The 19,601-nt window shown below is 26.5% G+C and overlaps 3 protein-coding genes across 4 annotated transcripts; 2 read left to right on the top strand and 1 right to left on the bottom strand.

Moving 5' to 3' along the window:
- Positions 1-16: 16 nt before the first annotated feature.
- LOC105148098 (homeobox protein DBX1) lies at positions 17-10,924 on the top strand. The gene is made up of 4 exons (XM_011059601.2): positions 17-1,550; positions 1,890-2,108; positions 8,055-8,242; positions 8,408-10,924. Exons 1-4 carry the CDS (start codon positions 1,382-1,384, stop codon positions 8,576-8,578), a joined length of 747 nt encoding a protein of 248 aa, XP_011057903.2. The 5' UTR covers positions 17-1,381; the 3' UTR covers positions 8,579-10,924.
- A 333-nt stretch (positions 10,925-11,257) lies between these two features.
- On the top strand, positions 11,258-16,638 carry LOC105148099 (putative cytochrome P450 12a5, mitochondrial). Its single transcript, XM_087414463.1, has 11 exons — positions 11,258-12,015; positions 12,213-12,485; positions 13,088-13,199; positions 13,256-13,378; positions 14,000-14,141; positions 14,388-14,635; positions 14,899-15,082; positions 15,142-15,311; positions 15,481-15,559; positions 15,641-15,850; positions 15,919-16,638. Exons 1-11 carry the CDS (start codon positions 11,862-11,864, stop codon positions 16,027-16,029), a joined length of 1,806 nt encoding a protein of 601 aa, XP_087270589.1. The 5' UTR covers positions 11,258-11,861; the 3' UTR covers positions 16,030-16,638.
- On the bottom strand, positions 16,514-19,236 carry LOC105148100 (uncharacterized). 2 transcript variants are annotated; one of them, XM_011059603.2, is made up of 7 exons: positions 18,802-19,236; positions 17,952-18,048; positions 17,582-17,891; positions 17,389-17,488; positions 17,074-17,175; positions 16,822-16,980; positions 16,514-16,711 (listed from the first exon to the last, which is right to left on the bottom strand). In XM_011059603.2, the coding sequence occupies exons 1-7, from the start codon at positions 19,093-19,095 to the stop codon at positions 16,652-16,654; spliced, it is 1,122 nt and encodes a 373-aa protein (XP_011057905.2). In that variant the 5' UTR covers positions 19,096-19,236; the 3' UTR covers positions 16,514-16,651. The 2 variants fall into 2 exon arrangements, with proteins under 2 accessions (XP_011057905.2, XP_087270588.1); XM_087414462.1 differs by having other exon boundaries at positions 17,952-18,027.
- Between the last annotated feature and the right edge of the window lie 365 nt (positions 19,237-19,601).

Genomic DNA, 19,601 nt, shown 5'->3' with positions numbered 1-19,601 from the left:
TTTTTATAATATGTTTAAAAATTGTGCCGATTAATTCTATTTAAGAAATACATAGCACACGCAATTTGCAGACTCTTGAAAATCCTAAAACCTAATAAAATCGAATAGAAGACCGTGCTATGTACATATTTCGAAGAATATTCTTAGCGTGTGGGTAGAGAGGCAGCTTCAAACATGGCTCTTCAAATAAACATCTAAGTGGCTGTGTACTTCGCAGACCTACACGTAAAGATAACCATATGGCTCTTGCAAAGATATCATCGACTACACATATGTCTCTATACCATTGTTCCATCGATACATAACTATGAATTCTCGTACATAAAAGCTCTTCGAAATTTTTGATTACATGACGTTCATGTAATCAAAAATTTCATGTCTGAAAGTAGCGACTATAAAGCGATTATAATATTTCGTTATAATATTTCATTTTTAATTTACTCATTTTAAATGCTTCCATTATATTAATCAATCTATAATTATGATACTTAATAAAATTGCATCAAATTGAAACAATAAGTTTTTAATACTTATTACTTATCATTTATAGTATTATTATTAGTAAAAATGCTCAAATACTTAAAAATAGAAAATCTAAGTTAATTTTTGTTCTGTAATTTTTAAAGATTTTATATAATATTACAAAATGTGATTAAAAAATATTTAAAATAATTCATACTTGAAAACAGCAAAATGTAAATATGGGATCAATTGAAGAAATCAAAAACTGTATGACACATACACACACAGAGATTTTATTTATACAATATAAAATCAATAGTTTAACGTATATTAAAAACAATTTGTTATTATTACCATTGCCATAATTTTTATTTTTCATCTTTTCAAAGCATCTCTCACGGAGAATATTACTTTAGCTTAACATTTATATCTGCAGTATTCGACTCATCATTTTGACCAGACCAATCTTCTTATAGTCCCGCCTACCAGTATTTTCGTGGACCAATCCAGTTAATCCAGCGAAATCACAACTGGCGGTGGTAATTTTTTCAGCCAGAAATTTCTCGACATGGCAGAGTTTCATTCACTCATTCACTTTTATGCTCTTCTATAATTCTCACAAATATTTTTTGCGAAAGTGATAATTCTTTACTAATAAATTAATAATTTAGAGTCTTTTCTTTCTCAAATTTATTTCTATTAAATCAATATTTAATATAACTGTGTGCATTTAAAAATAGTGTTATATAAAGAATGATTAAAAAAAGTGAATAGTGTATAGTGAAGTATGAGTTATATTAGTTGACAAGCATTACTAGAATTCATTTTATGTTATTTTTAATAATAAATTATTGTGTAAATTTATATTTTAAAAAATACGGGCATAAAATACAAATGCAGATTTTCCAAAATGTTATAAATGCAATTAACGCAGATACATCGTGCAAACAACCGTGTTTTTGACAAGTTTGGAAGAGCGACGATGAATGACGTTAATGCTTTCAATATGGATAATTCTAATTATTCAAGACAATTAAAATTTGGTATGGATCGCATATTATCGAATGAAATTTCCACAAGAAAAATAGGTGAAGGTTTACACTACTTACTTAAAATTATAATTTACAACTGTTATATGAAATTGTTCACTTCTAATATAATTATTATAATTGACTTACATAATTTATTTACAAATTTTTTAAATAATTTATGCATCAATTACGCCTTCTTTTAATCGAACCTATACGTATACATATAGTATAATAACTTTTTCTTAAACATATTTTTAAATAAAGATTGTATTTTAGTTTTAATATTTCTTTATAACAGTAATAAAGTTCTATATTATTATAATTAAATAATATATATATTATTATTTATATATCTTATAGAAGTTTTAATTTATCGAAGTTGATACATTGATATAGATATTCTTAAGCCACTTCCAATACAACTCCCACCAATACGTTGTCCCTGCATCGAAAGTTGCGAGCAATGCGAAACTGTCAGAACTGTCAGAACTTGCATTGCATTCCCGCATGCCCATTCGTCATTATTTGAGGGTACCACATCTGCATCTTATACTGGGCTAATGGAGAGTTTAGGAACTTTATATCGGCCAGCACCATTACGCCCCATACCAAAAGGTAAATTATAATAAATTAAGTTTAATATTGCTCAACTTGTATTCAAAATTTGTATTAGATAAATTTAATTTTACATACTGTACTGCAGAAGTATTGAATATTTTTTATAATCGTAGAGAATAATCTTTTTTATTAAAAATAAAGTCGAAGCAAGTTTATTATTTAAAGAATTGTTCATAACTGTTTAAGATTGTACAAATTTTAGTTAGTTCATTTCTTAATGTTCCTTTGTGGGAAAACACTAGTGAATTGAATTAATATTGAATTAATAGTGAAACAAACTGTGTGCCAAAAAATGTATAATATTCGATTTGAGTAATTTTCCAATTATTTTCAATTGTTTTTTCGCAAGTCTAATGTTTCGCTAATAGTATTAGGTGTTGGAATTAATTCGTAGCGTTTTACAAGTGATGGGAAGTACTTTCATTAATGTATTTTTTAATGCTCATGTGAAATAAATAACATTCTTTCATTAAAAACGCTATGAATTAATTCCAACACCTAATATAATATTTTCATAAAAGTTATCAGACAGTATTGATTAATTATATTTGAATATTAAGCAGAATTTTTCTGTAAATATTTCTAACGATGTCTTGAAAAGATTCAACTGACAATGAGCATCGTAAGTTACGTCATTGACAAATGTTACCATGTGGATATACTATCTTGTACTTCTGATATTCGGGAGCAAGTAGAACAAAATATTTACGTGTCAGTGTCTTCACGTGTTTCCTGTCTGTGTTTAAACGACATCTTAAGTGCCACCCAGCGTTTATGCATGGTGTAAACAGCGGTTTCTATGCACATTTTCTCGGTTGGTTAAAATCTGGTAGTACTCGTATTTATTCTTTTTTTGTTTAAAGCTACTTATTCTCTATCTCTTCTATCTTATTTCATTTTTTGTTCCTTCCTCTCCCTCATCTTCTCCACTGTCAATAAAATTAATGATACATACATATAAATTTTTTTCGTATAAAATAAAATTTAAGAATGAAATAGGTATATAAATTTTTATACATATATATTTAATATATACAGGGTGTTTCCTCTAACTTGACCATCTAAAATATTTCCGTTGTTTTTAATGATACGAGAAAATATCAAAGGAGAAAGTTGTTCGATTCGATGGGGCACATATTATGACCAAAAATTTTTTCTCAGGTCATATTTTTGGAGATTTCAAAGTCACCTCCACTTTTTTAAATGGAATTGTATGATTTTTTTTTACAAAATATAATTGCTCTAATTATTCTGCATATAAAAATATTAAGATAGTGATATAAAAAAACCAATAGTTTACGAGATACTTTATTCTGGCATATATTGATATAAAATGATCGTAAATTATTAATTTTTTTATAATCGTACCTTAATACATTTACAAACAGAATAATGAGATGAATCAATTGAAAAGAAAACACATAGTTAGCTTTAAAAAAATATGTAAAATGGATAATTTTTTAAGTAATTTTGTTTTCTTTTCACCAATTGATTTATTTCATTATTCTGTTTAAGAGTATTAAGGTTAACGATTATCAAAAAGTTAACAATTTATGAGTTATTTAACATTTTATATCAATATGTGCCAGAATAAAGTGTAAAATATCTCGTAATTAGAAAAATCATACCGTGTAAAAAAAAATCATACAATTCCATTTAAAAAAGTGGAAGTGACCTTGAAATCTCGAAAAATATGACCTTGAGAAAAATTTTTTGATCATCATAATATGTGCTCCTTTGAATCAAGCAACTTTTTCCTTTGATATTTTCTCGTATCATTAAAAACAACGAAAATATTTTAGTCAAATTAGAGGAAACATCCTGTATATATAATTAATTAATATACATGGTGTTTGATAAGTAACGATAAAACTCTCGTACAGGGGTAGAGCGAACTAAATTGAGTCGAAAAGTCCTCTACCATTTTACGATTTTTGCAACAGTTAACAAGATATTAATGATAATTACTAAAAATCGCTGAATATTGATTTCCCATAATTTTTTACTCAAGCATTATCAACTTTATAAAAAAACAACGAGTAACAAAAATTGTTTATTTTCTTCTTATAGAATTCTGAGATTTTTTTCAGAAATTTTTAGTATTGCATACATTTTCTCATATTGGTAAAAATAGTTGTCAATAGGGAAAAGCAGTATCAAAAAATTAGTGAAAAATTCTGAAAAAATTGTTAGAGTTCTAATAACAAATATATAATAATATATAAATATAATTTATAAAAAAGATATATCAAAATAGAGTTACTTAATAAATCTATTCCTTTAGCAATTGTATGTATAATATCGAATTACCCATATTTTTAACAAATCTTGTTTATAAAAATTAAATAATAAGCTTATAAATGTAACATAATAATACAAATAGAATATAATTTTAATTTTTAGCAATCAATTTCCGAGTTATTAGATACAAGTTTTAGATACAATGTGATTATTATAAAAATATAATCTTTTTTTAAGCTACTCCTACTTTCTTCCATATTTTTACATAATATTAATAATAAACTATTATATTCATTCTCGTTTAATTTATTATATTAACAATATTAAGAATTTCTTTATTTTAGATTGCATATATGAGAACATAATCAATGCTAGAAATTGAAGAAACTGGGTCTTCATTGCTTAAATAATTAAATCTTGAATTACTATATATACCATATATATATACGATATGTACTTGCATATATACCATATTATAGTCTTTTGACCTGCACGCCGAATTGTTTTTCCGGATTATAAACGCAATTAAACTACTTTAGTAATTATAATCGCAAATTAAATTGACAAGCAATTTTAATAATTTGATGCTACAATCAGACATCATATGATAAAAGTATTAATATGTTGAAAAACTGTTAATAAATTTGTTAACATATTTATAATATGTTAATAAATTTAGAAATATGTAACATGTAGTACAGGCGATAGGAGTCAACGCTAGTTATCAATTAGCGCAATTCTTAATATTAAATATATAAACCTTGACTTTTTGGACGTTTCCACTCATTTTTTGAGTCTTCATCAACAATCTTTCCCCCCTAAATGGTTGGATTATTGCATTACAAATTAAATCTCTAACGTTTTTCCTTTCAAAAAATGGAACCGCTAATTGTTGCGAGGTAAGTCACATACTCATAAAGTTTGAAAGCTGAGTGGCAATTATAATTAATGAGGTTTGCCATAGGATTTCTTTTTTCAGTTTGAACAAGTTGAATCAATTTATTAAGGTTCATAAAGACTCTTTAAATGATGATTTAAAAAGGAATGTAGTCTACAAGATCAATCGTTGTGATTGCGATGTAGGACAGAGAGAAAATTAAAAAAGTAAATTTTCTGAACATCGAAAGCATATCCATAGTCATCCATTCGGTAATTACAGACCATAGGTTGCAAAATAATCATGACTTTGATTGGCAAAAAGTTGAGATTCTGAATGTGGAGAATTATTATAACAAACAATTGATATCGGAGATGATGCATATTAATCGACAGATCAAAGTTTATATATTTAATATTAAGAATTGCGCTAATTGATAATCAGCGTTGATTCCTATCGCCTGTACTATGTTATATATTTCTAAATTTAACTAATCTGTGCTTCGTGGGTTTTCTCCATGTCTTGGTCCATTCTTGATGTGCCAACGTTTCGTGGGTCTTGCAGTCCACTTCATCAGGGCGAGGAGCAGCCTGATATCTAAGTATCAGGCTGCTCCTCGCCCTGATGAAGTGGACTGCAAGGCCCACGAAACGTTGGCACATTAAGAATGGACCAAGACATGGAAAAACCCGCGAAGCACAGATTAGTTATATAGAAAGCACCCATGGAAGCATCAAGAAAATTATTTCTAAATTTGTTCAATTAAAAGAATCTAAGATAAACTTATTAGTTTAGTGTTATTTTGTAATTTTGCATTAATAAATTTATTACATATTAACATCTTTATAATATAAAATACTATAACAAAATATTTTTTCATGAAGAGACTTTTCGAGTTATAAGGCTTGAAAGTTATAGTACCGCCGGCGTTAACATTACGCAAGGTACTATTTCAATCTCATCGCATTGCTTAAGAATAGACGACGTTTTTATTTTATTGACAGGCAATAGAAGAAACAAGTTATGTTTGTCTATAATCTACATACACTATCAAGAGGAATACATAGTTTTCGATTACAATATTCCTGCAATATTTATTCTAAACTGAGTAAATTTAATTATTAACGATGCAATAGAGAGCGAACTTTTATTTTTGAATATCTTAACTATGTAATATTTTTTGTTTACATTGATAATGATGCAATAAGGATCGAAACGTTTGTTTTGTTTTGTTAGTTATCGTCAAATTAAAGTTTATATTTTAACTAGATGACATGTTTTATTTATTAATGGATTTAAAATTTTTATTTTATAATGGTTGTTTTAGGCTCGTAGCCCTTTGTCTTTCTGTTTTTTAAATTTATCGAGCCTTATTACTATTATTGTTTTTTTTTATTTTCATTTTTGCTCTAAAAATTACATTTCTATGTAAAAATTAAAATAAGAGGTATAACCTCCAATGACCTTGATCTTGACAAATGTTATCCAGGTCATGATTCTGAACAACATTCAAATGGTTTTAGCCGTCGGTTGGACATCTTGAGTAATTCTAATGTCGGCGGTGCTGTAACTTATAAGCTTTATATTCGAAAAATATTTAATGAAAATGAACTAAATCATAGTGTTTAGAAAAACTCTCGAGAATTATATTACTATTCTTCTAACAAGAACGTGCAAAAAAGATAGGCGGTTCAATTTAAGAAATTGAATAACACCTTTACGTGACCTTCAAGCAACTATTCAAGATTAAACTAATGACATCATCTTATGTCCCCCTTAAAGCCATACAACTTTTTTCTGAAACATTTTTTTTCTAAGATTAAAAAATAAAAAAGTTATTTGGAATAGGACATTAAAATGGAACATCCTGTATATAAATTAGAAGTGTGCTATAAGAATATGTAATAAAAAATGGGGGATTCCATTTAAAAAATTCGTGTGGACCTTGGTTGCCCCCCCCCCCCTATCCAAAATCTGTTATTTCCACCTTCTTTCCCTCAAGAAAACCTACAACTTTCATATAAAACTTTTTCTTGTATCTTTTTTAGTTTCTGAGATATTCACCTGGGGCGAATAAAATGCTCCACCCTGTATATGCAAGTACATATATGGTATCTATATATAGTTTAAGATGGAATTATTTAAGCAATGAAGATCCAGCTTTAACTATTATAGGCATTTTAATTTCTAAATATTATTATATTAATTTATTGCACAACATGAAGAAATCATCAAATGTAACAGAATATATAAATTGGAAATGTCTAGAGCATAAAATCCCAAAATAACTATGATGTTAAAGTTATCTGTTTGAATTTGTATGAAAATTTGAGTGTGAGTGGAAGTACCACACTGTTTAAATACGTACAGATGTTGTATACTTTCGTACAATCGTAAATCAACCCGAAGTAGTCTATCTTCGGGACATTTTCAGAAAACTAAAATTTCATAAAACTGATATTCATCGAACTAAAAAGCCGTTTATCTCTCATGATGCTTCTTTAATATCTCTGTTTAATTCATAAAATTTCATGAATTTTTTTTTCAGGTATATATTTAACATTTCCAAAATATATTTTCTCTGAAAAAAAGAATAGTAATATAATTCTATAATAAATATTTTTAAAATAAATTTTTAATATATTTCAAATATTACGAAATGGATATCTAATACAAATTTAAGACATATTATTATTACACATATTAATAAAGATTATTAAAAACATATTATATTACATTAGTATAAAGTTATTAAACTGTAATATATACATGAAATTTTCAGTAAAATTTGTTGGGACAAATTGTGATAAGTATATGCTTTTTAGCGCTTATTTCATCTTCCCCGATGATAAACTCTTCAGAAATAAACACACGAAGAAAAAGATCGTGGTCTAGAGCAGTTTTTAGTTCTCTACAGCGAAAAGGTTTGGAAAGAAGATTCTCTCTACAAAAATACATTACAAAACCAGATAGACGACAATTGGCAGCGACTTTAGGTCTAACCGATGCACAGGTTATATGATTTAAATGAAATCTGACATGTCAACCTTTGTAATCTATAAAATAAAAAAATTGTAATATTTTTCATTTCATAAAGAAAACAATATTTAAAGAAAATTTTAAGGAAATAATACTAATAATACAGTTATTTTTAAGTAAAAATTTTTTTTATTATTAGGTTAAAGTTTGGTTTCAAAATCGTCGGATGAAGTGGCGACATACAAGAGAGAGTGAAAATGTTACATTTGCTGGTCCAGATTCCACACAAAAGGATTTTCCGCAAAAATTAATTAAATCTATCACCAATGATACAACACAAAAAAATGAAGAAGATATAGAAATCGATTAAATTCAATTTATGATTAGATTTATGAAATTTCCACATATAGTACAAAAAGATAACTTTATTTTAAAATTAAATTATATTTATAAATTTGTTAAAAGTTTATAAAAATTATTAAGACATGACAATATATTATACTATAATTTCATACAGCACTAAAATTTTTAGAAATATCTCAGAAATTTTTCAACAGAAAAATGAAACATTTCATAAAAATTGCGAAATATATCTATAACATTTCTAAAACAGCTCTAGAATAGCAAAATGTCCGCGATTCTTACATATGAAATCTTGTTGCAAGGTTGATGAAATTTTACATAAAAAATCCGCAATTTTTTTGAAATATTACCAAAAAGGTTTCAGTTCTTTTTGACTTCAACTATTTCTAGTATTTAAAAAATAATATTTAAATATATATTTGATTGATACTTAAAAATAATATTTAAATTTATTATACAAAAATTTGGTCAATGATTGAGCTCACAAAAAGATATAAAAATAAAATAAAATTTATAAACGATACATTTATTAAAAAACTAACATACATTTCGTGATCACACGTTCTTCTTCAGTATTAAGAATTTAAAATATAGGTATAAAGACGCAGATATTGTTCTAACATAATTTAAACGGTCGTATAAAATAAATAAAACGCAAAGATTATTTTAGCATGATAAAGTTAAACGTTGATGAGTATATTCCAAATTAAAAGTGAGTGTTAAATCCCTGCTTTAATTTGGAATAGTATGTAAAATTATTCACATTCTATACATAGAACAATAACTTCAAGAATTTGTATTCTTATTAACGTTTAACTTAATTATGCTAAAATAATCTTTGTGTTTTATATATTTTATATTACCATTTAAAATTTAAATTATGTTAGAATAATATATTTCTGCGTCTTTATATATTTTATATTTTTAATATGCTAAAGAAGATTAAATCTATAATCACGAAATGTATGTTAGTTTTTTAATAAATGTATTGTTTATAAAAATCTTTATTTTCGTATCTTTTTGTGAACTCGATCATTGACCGAATTTTTGTATAGTTTTGCTTTGTGTAATACGAATGATCTTATTTTTATTTTAAATTTATTATGTTCACATAATAAATTTAAACATTATTTAAGTATCAATTAAAGTATTTCTCAAAAATGGTAATTATATCGCCAACTATTTTGATTAATTAATCACATTGTGAATTAATATAAAAATTATATGTATAAGCATGTACATAATCACTTACACCTGCAATTTCATATAATATCATTATTCATGTACAAAAGGCTTTTCGCAATTAAAATAGAATAAGTCATTCATATACAAAAGTTTTTCGTGATTAAAGTAGAACAACTTATGATAACATCAAAATGACATTAAACTGACTCGCGATTGATCAAAAAATGCTCTCTAAATCAGTCACTAATTTCCCAGTGACATATTGAGCACTGATAATCAGTGAAGTTCAACTAAAAAAGGAAAAATGTTTGAGCATTATATAACTAAAATACTGACATTATCACATTAATTTCAATCCGTATTCATTGAATTTTTATTAAAACAAGGTTAATTAGATCACATAATAAAGATTAGCTAGGTTAGGGATCTCAGATTTAATTTACTGATTACCAGTGGCATACTTGGCACTGATATCAGTGATTATCCATTGATTCAGATTTAGAGAGTGACTTTTAATAAACATTTTGAACATCATGATGATTTTTGTTCTGTTTAAATATATTTTTTAATTTATTGCATATGATAGATTTTAGAAATATTTCTGTTAAAACATTTCATATGATATATTGCAGTATCTTTTTAAAATTGTTGCACATGAGATATGAAAGGTTCAAACATTTCTGAAAATTTTTCGCGACAATCAGTGCTGTGGGATACGTAATAAATATGTAAGTAATATCAATATAGCAATAATGTGTGCAATAATGTGTACAAGAAAATAATGCATTCAAGATAATCTTAAATATAAGTAATAACAAGTTTATTATAAAAATATTAAGAAATGGAAAGTTATTTTTTAAATGTAACAGTTACTAGTTACCGATTTTTTAAAGTAATTCGTTACAATTACCGTTACTTGAAGAAATAATTTTTCATTTCTTTTTCATTACTTTTTTAAAATCGACGATCACCAATCACAGACGGATGCCTAGGGGCTCGCAAGCGCTGTGAGTGGCTTGTGTCCAATTGTATACAAAGTAACGATAAAAGTATTATAAAATTCGTTACTGTTACCAAAAAAAAAGTAACACATTTATCAGTAAAGTTAAAAAGATAATTTAAATGTAACTATAACTTCAGTACAAGTAACGAGTTACTTCCATTCCCTAAAAAATATTATAAAAATAATTTACAATACACATACAATTAAATGTTTATATTAATGATTATTATTATTCGCTATAATATTAATAAAACTTTGTATATATATATATATATATATATATATATATATGTAAAAATAATCTAATATCCAATATAAAATTTAAACTTTTAAAACAATTATATGTGTATTATGTTATGACTTGTCAGGATGAATTTTCTTTCAGCATACTTAATGCTAAAAAACTATACTAAATGCTCGCCAACGAGCACGCATTTAACATATAATTCACATATAGAGTTTCAAAAATATAAAAGAAAAATATAAAGGTGTGTTCAGATTATTGAGCCGAATCTCAAGTTGTGAAAAATATTTTAAAAAAATATAAAAGTGCCCTTTATCGATAAAAGCGTTTTGTATACGGGCCTATATATTAAAGGTATCATTTCAAGCAGCGAAGCTTCGCTAGCGTGAACCATAACCAGCGTTGTTCAGCTCATAGTTGGACAGCGTCAAACATATACAGCTTCGTGCGAAGCTTCACTCGCTATGCATTTTCGCACAAATCGACAGAGTGGGAAGTCTTCACCAGCGAAGCTTTGCTGTATGAAATTGTACCTTAATATTAAAATGAATTTAACATTAATGCGACTTTCTATTTTTTCGATATGCTTCCGTGGCAACGATTTTATTATTTTCTTTCTCATTAGTGTAAACATACTCGATCACCATTACACGACAATATTTAGCAATCGCTTTCATCCTTTCTAAACTATATTTTAACAGGTATGAAAAAAAATTTAAGATTTTGTTAATATATTATATATGTTAAAATAATTATATATACAATAAATAACTTTCCTAACTATGTACTTAAACAACTTACGTATGTTTAATTTTTTTATTTAAGGACTGTGTCTTAATGCTGTAAAAATTTTACAAAATGCATTGCTTAAAGCAGTCCATTTTTGTTGTTCGAGATTTTTCATTGCAAACGTACAGAAAATGTTTCTATCGCTTAATGACAAAACTGTCAGATACATTAGCAGCTACTAAGGAAAGGAAATGCATGCCACTCAATTCCAATGACATAATATGTAAGAAAAATAATATTTAATTATTCAAAATTCAAATAATTTAATGTTTAATAATTTCCAAATAGAAATTTTAATTAAATGGAATACAAATGAGTTAAGTCACTGCATTATATTTGAAGAAGAGAAATTTTGTCATAAGCTAATATTAATTTACTAATGACAAAATTTCATGTCATACTTAAATTTCTCCAATTCAGCCACCTCCGTGGCGCAATCACACACAATTCCGACAATGAATGCAACGCCAACGAAGATGATGCCATTATTGGAAACAGCAAATTTTGAGATAACCACGGAAAATGTTAAAATTCCTAAAATTACGCCACGTGTTCGTATAGAAAAAACATCATTACCATTTGAAGAGATTCCTGGACCGATGATCCTGAAGTTATGGGAAAAATATTGGAAATACGTGCCACTTCTGGGTACGCAACTGTTTTGCAGTCTACTAATAAGCAGATTTATTCAGGGTACGATCCCTTAAAGTTCAATTGATTAAAATCCGAAGAACTGTTTTGTATCTTCAAATTGATATTAAGAACAGATATGAGAAAATGTTTCGCTATTTGTACGTATAAATTATAAATACACACAGAATGTAAATTAATTTTGGTTCTTCGAATTTTGAATAATTGCTTCCTAATGTTAAAAAAATATATAAGATATACAAAATATGTTATAATCTTCTAAAATTTATAAATGCATATGTATTTAAATAAATTACATAATTATTTGCTTATATGTAGTACATGTATATAAAACATTTTAAACAGCTATATTTTTCTCTTATGTTATAAAAACGTATTTTTACTACATAATATATCAATTAAATCAGTTAATATACCAATTAAAAGTAATATAACATTAATTAATATTATATTATAATTTCGCACTCAACAACATAAATGTAATATGACATATAGTATGTTACATACAGTTACATTATTTTAACATAATAAATTTTTTAGTGATTACTGTATTTAATAATAAAGATAAAGTAATTCGTATGAAAAATGACAGTTTATCTATTACATATCAATTGAGGACAATAATTTAATATATTATATTGCAGGACGATTATCTTGGAATCGCAACATCACACCAATTAAATACTTGTTTGATAAATATGGATGCGTCGTGCGAATTAACGGGCCGATTGTAAATGACATAATTATGATTCACAGGTAAGATATTACAACGTATATGTTTTTCTCAATAATTAACGTATCGATCGTTCTAGACCTGAACATATAGCAGAAGTTTTCAACCAGGAGAGTGAATCACCTATTCGTAGCGGCATTGATATCCTCCAACATTATCGCCTTAATCATCATAAATATCGTTCTGCCGGAGCGTTTTCTCAGTAAGTGTGCGATTAATTATAAAAGAAATTTACCATAATTATTTAAATACATAAAATAATAAATTCAATTGTGTAACAAGCTGTGATAATTTAAATTAATATCGTAAAGAAATATTTGTTTTTAAATTAAACAAATCCTCCAATTTAATCATATTCTATCTATATAAAAACTTCCATAAAAATATAGCTTATATTTGTGTTTATATTTATATTAAACTGGAATTATGCGATGCTCAATTTTTTAAGCATGCATGCATGTATGCTTTGATGAATACAGTCTAATATTTGACAGATAAAATGAAATTAATATAATTGCTTTATTCTAACGATACTGTCAATTGTCTCGATCACATGACTGTTTTTAATCTTTTGATTTATATATGCAAGGAAACAAGCTATGAAATAATAAACACAAAAATTATGCATATCAGCATGCTGCGGTCAATACATGAACATATTCTACATGCATCAGAACAGGCATGCATGCATGTATACAAATCATTCAAGAAATCGAACATCGTGTTCATTCCAGCTTTGCAATTGTTTTCTACATTGTTCAGATTTAATAAAACAATAATTTAATTAATAATTTGATAATAAATTTTATGTGTGAAATCTTAGACAAGATTTGGAGTGGTTAGAAGTAAAAAAGAAGATTGCTCAGCCATTACATGAGACTGTTTTTGATTATATTGAAAAACTGGATTCAGTGTGTGACGAACTTATTAACAGAATTCGTAATATTCGCAATCGTCAAGATGAGGTACATCAATGAATAATAAATAATTATAATGCACATTACTATCAATGTCTTAAATTTAACTTATATATATACTTTTTCTACATAATATTCTACGTCATATTTAAAAACAAAATAATATTATATATGGAAGCAAACAAATTCAGGCCTCACAAAATTATAATAAATAAATTAGAAATTTATTAAAATGTGAACAAACATATTTTATTATATATAACTAGTAATAAGTTAAACAATATTTCTCAACAGGTACCAACAGATTTTCATCGAGAACTCACTGCATGGGGTATAGAATGCTTCTACATGACAATGTTCAACAAGCATTACGGTTTTCTTGATTCTACCTCAAAATCGGCTTCCGAAGCGACAAAAATTATTGATGAATTAATCACTGCCCACACATATATGAGTCGCTGCGAAACCGGATTTCAAGTGTGGAGATTCTTCGAAACTCCATTTGTCAAAAAGCTTTATGAAGCTTGCGATGCCCTTGATGAGTAAGTCAACGAAGTTTAGCAGCTTTAGCGAAGCTTTTATCTTATATCATATGCTTTTGTTTATATAATAAGTGTATACGTGTATAATTATAATTTTAATATATTATTAAGTTTCTATTTATATATTTATATATACATTATCTATTAATATATTATTATATTTAATATATTATTTGATTATGCCAATATAATTTTTTTTTAATTTTAATATTATATTTTGCTAATTTCTTGGTATTTACATTACTTACGGATTTTTACTCTAGAGTCATTGGAAAATACATTCGTCAAACTCAGACTAAACTGCAAACTTTATCGCTGTCAAAACAAGAAGAATCCATGAATAAAGAGAGAAATTTACCATTACTGGAAAAAATGATAATTCAGCGTATCCATCCAAACGACATTTCTATCCTTTTGATGGACATGCTTATTCTAGGCGTTCAAGCTGTAATATACAATAATTTGATACAATTGTAATAAGAATGTAAATTATTTTGAATTTTCAGGTTATTAATTGCGAGGCGTTTCTGCTTTATTTCTTAGCAAAAAATCCTCGAATACAAAAACGGTTGTACAATGAAATAACGACTGTTTTATCTAAAACCAACCGTTCTTTAACAAAAGAAAGTTTCAAGGATATGCCATATCTAAAAGCATGCATAAAAGAGAGTCTTAGGTAACAGAAAATAAAATATAAAAGTAAAATAATTGTTTTAACACATTTGTATTAATTAAATTTTTTATTTTAAATTTTAAATAATTATAAACTATCTTATAAAAAATAGCAATAGAAAAATTAAGTCTACCAACACATTATTATATGTAACATGATATTTTTTAAAAAGATTACGACCAGCATTTCCCTATTTGACGAGATTATTGCCATCAGAAATTTCGTTACATGGATATATAATACCAAAGGGAGTAAGTTTTATACGTTAATTCAAATCTAAAAGTAATGTATATGTTATATAAGTGATATAATGAATAATTTTAATTTTCTAGACTTTTGTTATAATGGCAAATCAAATAACATCACAGCGTGAAGAACATTTTGAAAATCCTGAAAAATATCAACCAGAAAGATGGTTGAATCAGGATGAACATGCGCATAATGATTATCAAGAGTATTCATATCTACCCTTTGGTTATGGTGTACGATCCTGTCTGGGAAAAAAAATGGCAGAAACACAAATGATGTTACTCACTACAAAAGTAAATGAGTTTTATACATAATATAGCGCAAATATAATGTGAAATTGATATATATTTTATTTTTACAGTTGGTACAAGAATTCACAATCGAATATGATTATGCTGAAATCCAAAGTAAATTTCTTATGATAAATGTACCAAATAGATCACTACGTTTTCGTTTCATAGATAAACATTAAAAAATAAGAAATATGCAAAATAATTTTAAAATTCTGAAAAATAGAATAATTATTATTATAGATATAAACAAATATCTTTATTAAGAATATATAATAAGAATTATTATTACAGTAAGATTACCTTTCTGTAAAAAAACTGTATAAAGAAGAGAAAAAACTGTTAATCGTATTTGCTTTATATCAAATTATATATTATTTATTTATTTTATTAACAAACTAGAAATTACAATAAATATGTATTTATGTTTGTATTCAATACGCCCTAATTTATTTGAAACATACAAATTATATATTTATAAAAGTATAATTTGGACTAATTAATGTTAGAAATTACGATATTAACCGTTACAAATAAAATCAATAATTTCTACAGTTTATAAATATTATTTATAAATTGTAGAAATTATTGATTATATACAATCTATTGATAATTTATTATAACAATATGTATAATATAATAAGATTTTACATGGATATCTTGGGGTTTTATTATTACTGACAAATATATATTTTTATTATATTATTGTTGCAATTCTACATAGCAAACATTAAAAAAAAATGTAATGTATGAACTTTTATCTTAAAAAACGGATTTTCTTATCTTAAAAACCGAATTGTTTATTTACTCTTGACCTATCATAATACGCACAAATGCCATATATGAAAAAACTGTCGAGATGTACTGAAAAATAACAAATTCTTAAATTAAAAATAATAAGTAAATCTAAGAAAAGATAAATGCAAAAATCTGAGAAATAATAAGTAGTACAGAAAACAGATACAAGCTCTTACCGATGCGTAATAGTTCATGGACAAGTTTGGTAATGCACATGGAATTGAAATAGTGACTGGATGCTGACTTCTTAGTATGATATGTATTAAAATTTTCTGCATGGCCAGATTATCATCGTACCATAATGAATCGTAAACTGCAGATGCTATACTGCTACTCTAATAAAAATTTTTGAAAAATAAATTTTAAAAAATTAGACAAAAATTGCATTTTAATGTAATTATATATTTTATTTTCTATAAATAACTAACTGTAGTTATTACGTTGTCAGCTGGCCACGCATACATATAGAGTTCCACAAAACCACAAAAAGCTATCATAAGAAATGTCCATTTCACTGTCCATGGTTGACGCTATTACACGTAAATATCAAAAAAACATAATATGCATAATATGCTGTATATATAATATGCTGTATATAATTATATTAAGTGTGAAACAGATAGTTTAGTAAATTCAAACAATTCGTTTTTCATAAGCAATAAATGAGAAAATCATATAACATTATTATAAAACAAAATTTTTTTTAAAGAACACTTTTTCACGAAACACGGTACACTACTTACACTCATAAAAGTAAGATAACCAAATATTACAGCACCAGTACTAAAAGTCACGCATAATAATGCTACGTAACGAATTGCACAAGATACTTCTTTTGCATATCTATAAATATTCGATTTTAAAAAACATAACTTACTGCATTTAATTTTTTTCTTTTTTTTTCAAATTATAATATATACCTATTATATTGTATACCTAAGTAATAGACTATGTTTACGCGTATAGTTTATCAGCTCTTTCATACTCGTCATTGTACGAAACTGAACGGATAGAATTTCAAATCTAGCGGCTACAAACCAAAGTAAAAGAGCAGGAAAGGTATTAGTGCTAACTTGGATTACACTTTGATAAGCAATTAATATATGATGAGCATAAATAATTGTTTTCAATGGTTGAAGTTGCACATCGAATGGATACTTCGCTTCACACGGAAACGATTGTGATGAAAATAAAGGCGTGAGTATAACACTAATGCCTGTCATTGCCAACCAACAAAGAATACTACCTATAGTAATCAAGTTATTATTAAATTTGTTTAAACAATTAAAACTAATACTGTACATACCATAAAATGGTTTGCACTTGTCGATATATTGTTGGAAAATTTTTTTCTCATATTCTTGCGCTCGCTGATAATAAGCCTCCATTTCCAAAATAATAAACTGTGTTATCAAAACTTGTATTAATAGTTCTTTCATAATTTTATAAATATGAAATATTAATAATATATTCTTAATTAATAAATTGCCTCAATTTTATATATATGTATTAGATGTAGTAAAAAGAAATCCATTATTTTTCCAATAGATGGCTTTAGTAATCTGTATCTCGCATTGCGAAAAATAATGGATTTCTTTTTACTGCATCTAATATAATATGTATAGTAATAATAGTTAATTAAGTGACACAAAATTTTAAAGAACAGCCTAAAAAATATGTAATACGTACTTGTATATTTCTGTTTAAAGAATATATTTAATTTATAAAACAAATAATTTAATCAGAGGTGTTAAAGAATTTACAAGTTATCGTCCTATTGTATTTGCCAATGCCAACGTTTCCAACCGTGTACCTTTTCGTTCACTTCATCAAGGCCATAGTGGAAGGACACTTGCATCCTTACTACCATGATCAGGGCGAAGATTGATACTGATCAAGGTTTATGAAACATTAGCAATTGATCATGACGCGGCGATAACCCATAAATCTTTTGGCACTTCTAAAGAAAACACACCCGTGAAAGTCTCAAAAGTGTTTGTAAAGTATATATAAATAATTGAGTCATAGACAAAACATTTTATTTCATGAGTTATTTCATAAATATAAACAGTTCCTATAAGTCTGAACAGAGGATACGACGGATTTTGTTACAAAACAATCTTTTCACTAAATTAATATGAATAAAAATTGTATACCTGCAAACGTTTCTTTTGCATCGCAAAAAGTATTAACTGTAATGGAACTTGTATGATAGCGCTCAACTGACATCCTAATTTCATCACCAAAAGCATATCGTCGCTGTGCTTACAGATTGTCCATACCGCCGCAATGGCAACTAGTATTGAATTCGTGACGCAGAAACACTGGAAAGTACTGCGAAGAAGTCTCTGAGACTTCGTTGCGTTCAGTGGAAGAGGCCAACAGCAAGCGAATATCAAGTATATCTTTAGAAAAGCGATTACTCTATCTAATGTTACCTTTCCCTTCATGTTTAAGACATAACGGAAATACTAGCTAGCATAGCATAAGCTATAATCATCCTTGCAATATTGTCAAGATAATTTGCTAGCGAGTAGATAGTATAATAACACTATTATGAGGCGCTAAATGATGCGGTACATACGATATAAGCAGAGTTATATCCTGTCTTTGAAGCAAGTGCATTGTTTCTCAAGGGTTCTCAATGCGTATAATACATTATGAAAAAATTTTAATATCATATTAATATCGATTACAATTCCATAAATTATAATATAAATTGAATGTTCAATTAAATGTCGTTGCATTATATTACAAAAATACATACTATACTATAAATAAAACTTCAATTTCAAAAATTATCAAAATTTAAATTTTAATAATTTATGCAATTTAATATTTTATAAATCTTATAATTTAATAAATTGAACGTGATTCATACTATAAAACTCTATGGAAGCTATATTGTCCTCCTCCTCTTCAATGATGTCTACAAAACATAAAGCCTTTGTGGAAT

This window comes from Acromyrmex echinatior, chromosome 16, assembly GCF_024713525.1.
Source record: "Acromyrmex echinatior isolate Ae372 chromosome 16, ASM2471352v2, whole genome shotgun sequence".
NCBI classification, from domain to species: Eukaryota; Metazoa; Arthropoda; class Insecta; order Hymenoptera; family Formicidae; genus Acromyrmex; species Acromyrmex echinatior.
The sequence above is the reverse complement of the archived record's forward strand: the minus strand, read 5'-3'. Positions and strand labels throughout refer to the sequence as shown.

Coding starts and splice junctions, on each gene's coding strand:
- LOC105148098 (XM_011059601.2), top strand. CDS start 1,382: ATGCAATTAACGCAGATACATCGTGCAAACAACCGTGTTTTTGACAAG. Junction 2,109..8,054: donor ATTACGCCCCATACCAAAAG/GTAAATTATAAT, acceptor TATGCTTTTTAG/CGCTTATTTCATCTTCCCCG. Junction 8,243..8,407: donor TAGGTCTAACCGATGCACAG/GTTATATGATTT, acceptor TTTTATTATTAG/GTTAAAGTTTGGTTTCAAAA.
- LOC105148099 (XM_087414463.1), top strand. CDS start 11,862: ATGCATTGCTTAAAGCAGTCCATTTTTGTTGTTCGAGATTTTTCATTG. Junction 12,016..12,212: donor CAATTCCAATGACATAATAT/GTAAGAAAAATA, acceptor TCTCCAATTCAG/CCACCTCCGTGGCGCAATCA. Junction 15,083..15,141: donor TTATTCTAGGCGTTCAAGCT/GTAATATACAAT, acceptor TTGAATTTTCAG/GTTATTAATTGCGAGGCGTT.
- LOC105148100 (XM_011059603.2), bottom strand. CDS start 19,095: ATGAAGGGAAAGGTAACATTAGATAGAGTAATCGCTTTTCTAAAGATA. Junction 17,892..17,951: donor CAAGTGCAAACCATTTTATG/GTATGTACAGTA, acceptor TGATTACTATAG/GTAGTATTCTTTGTTGGTTG. Junction 17,489..17,581: donor AAACATAGTCTATTACTTAG/GTATACAATATA, acceptor GAATATTTATAG/ATATGCAAAAGAAGTATCTT.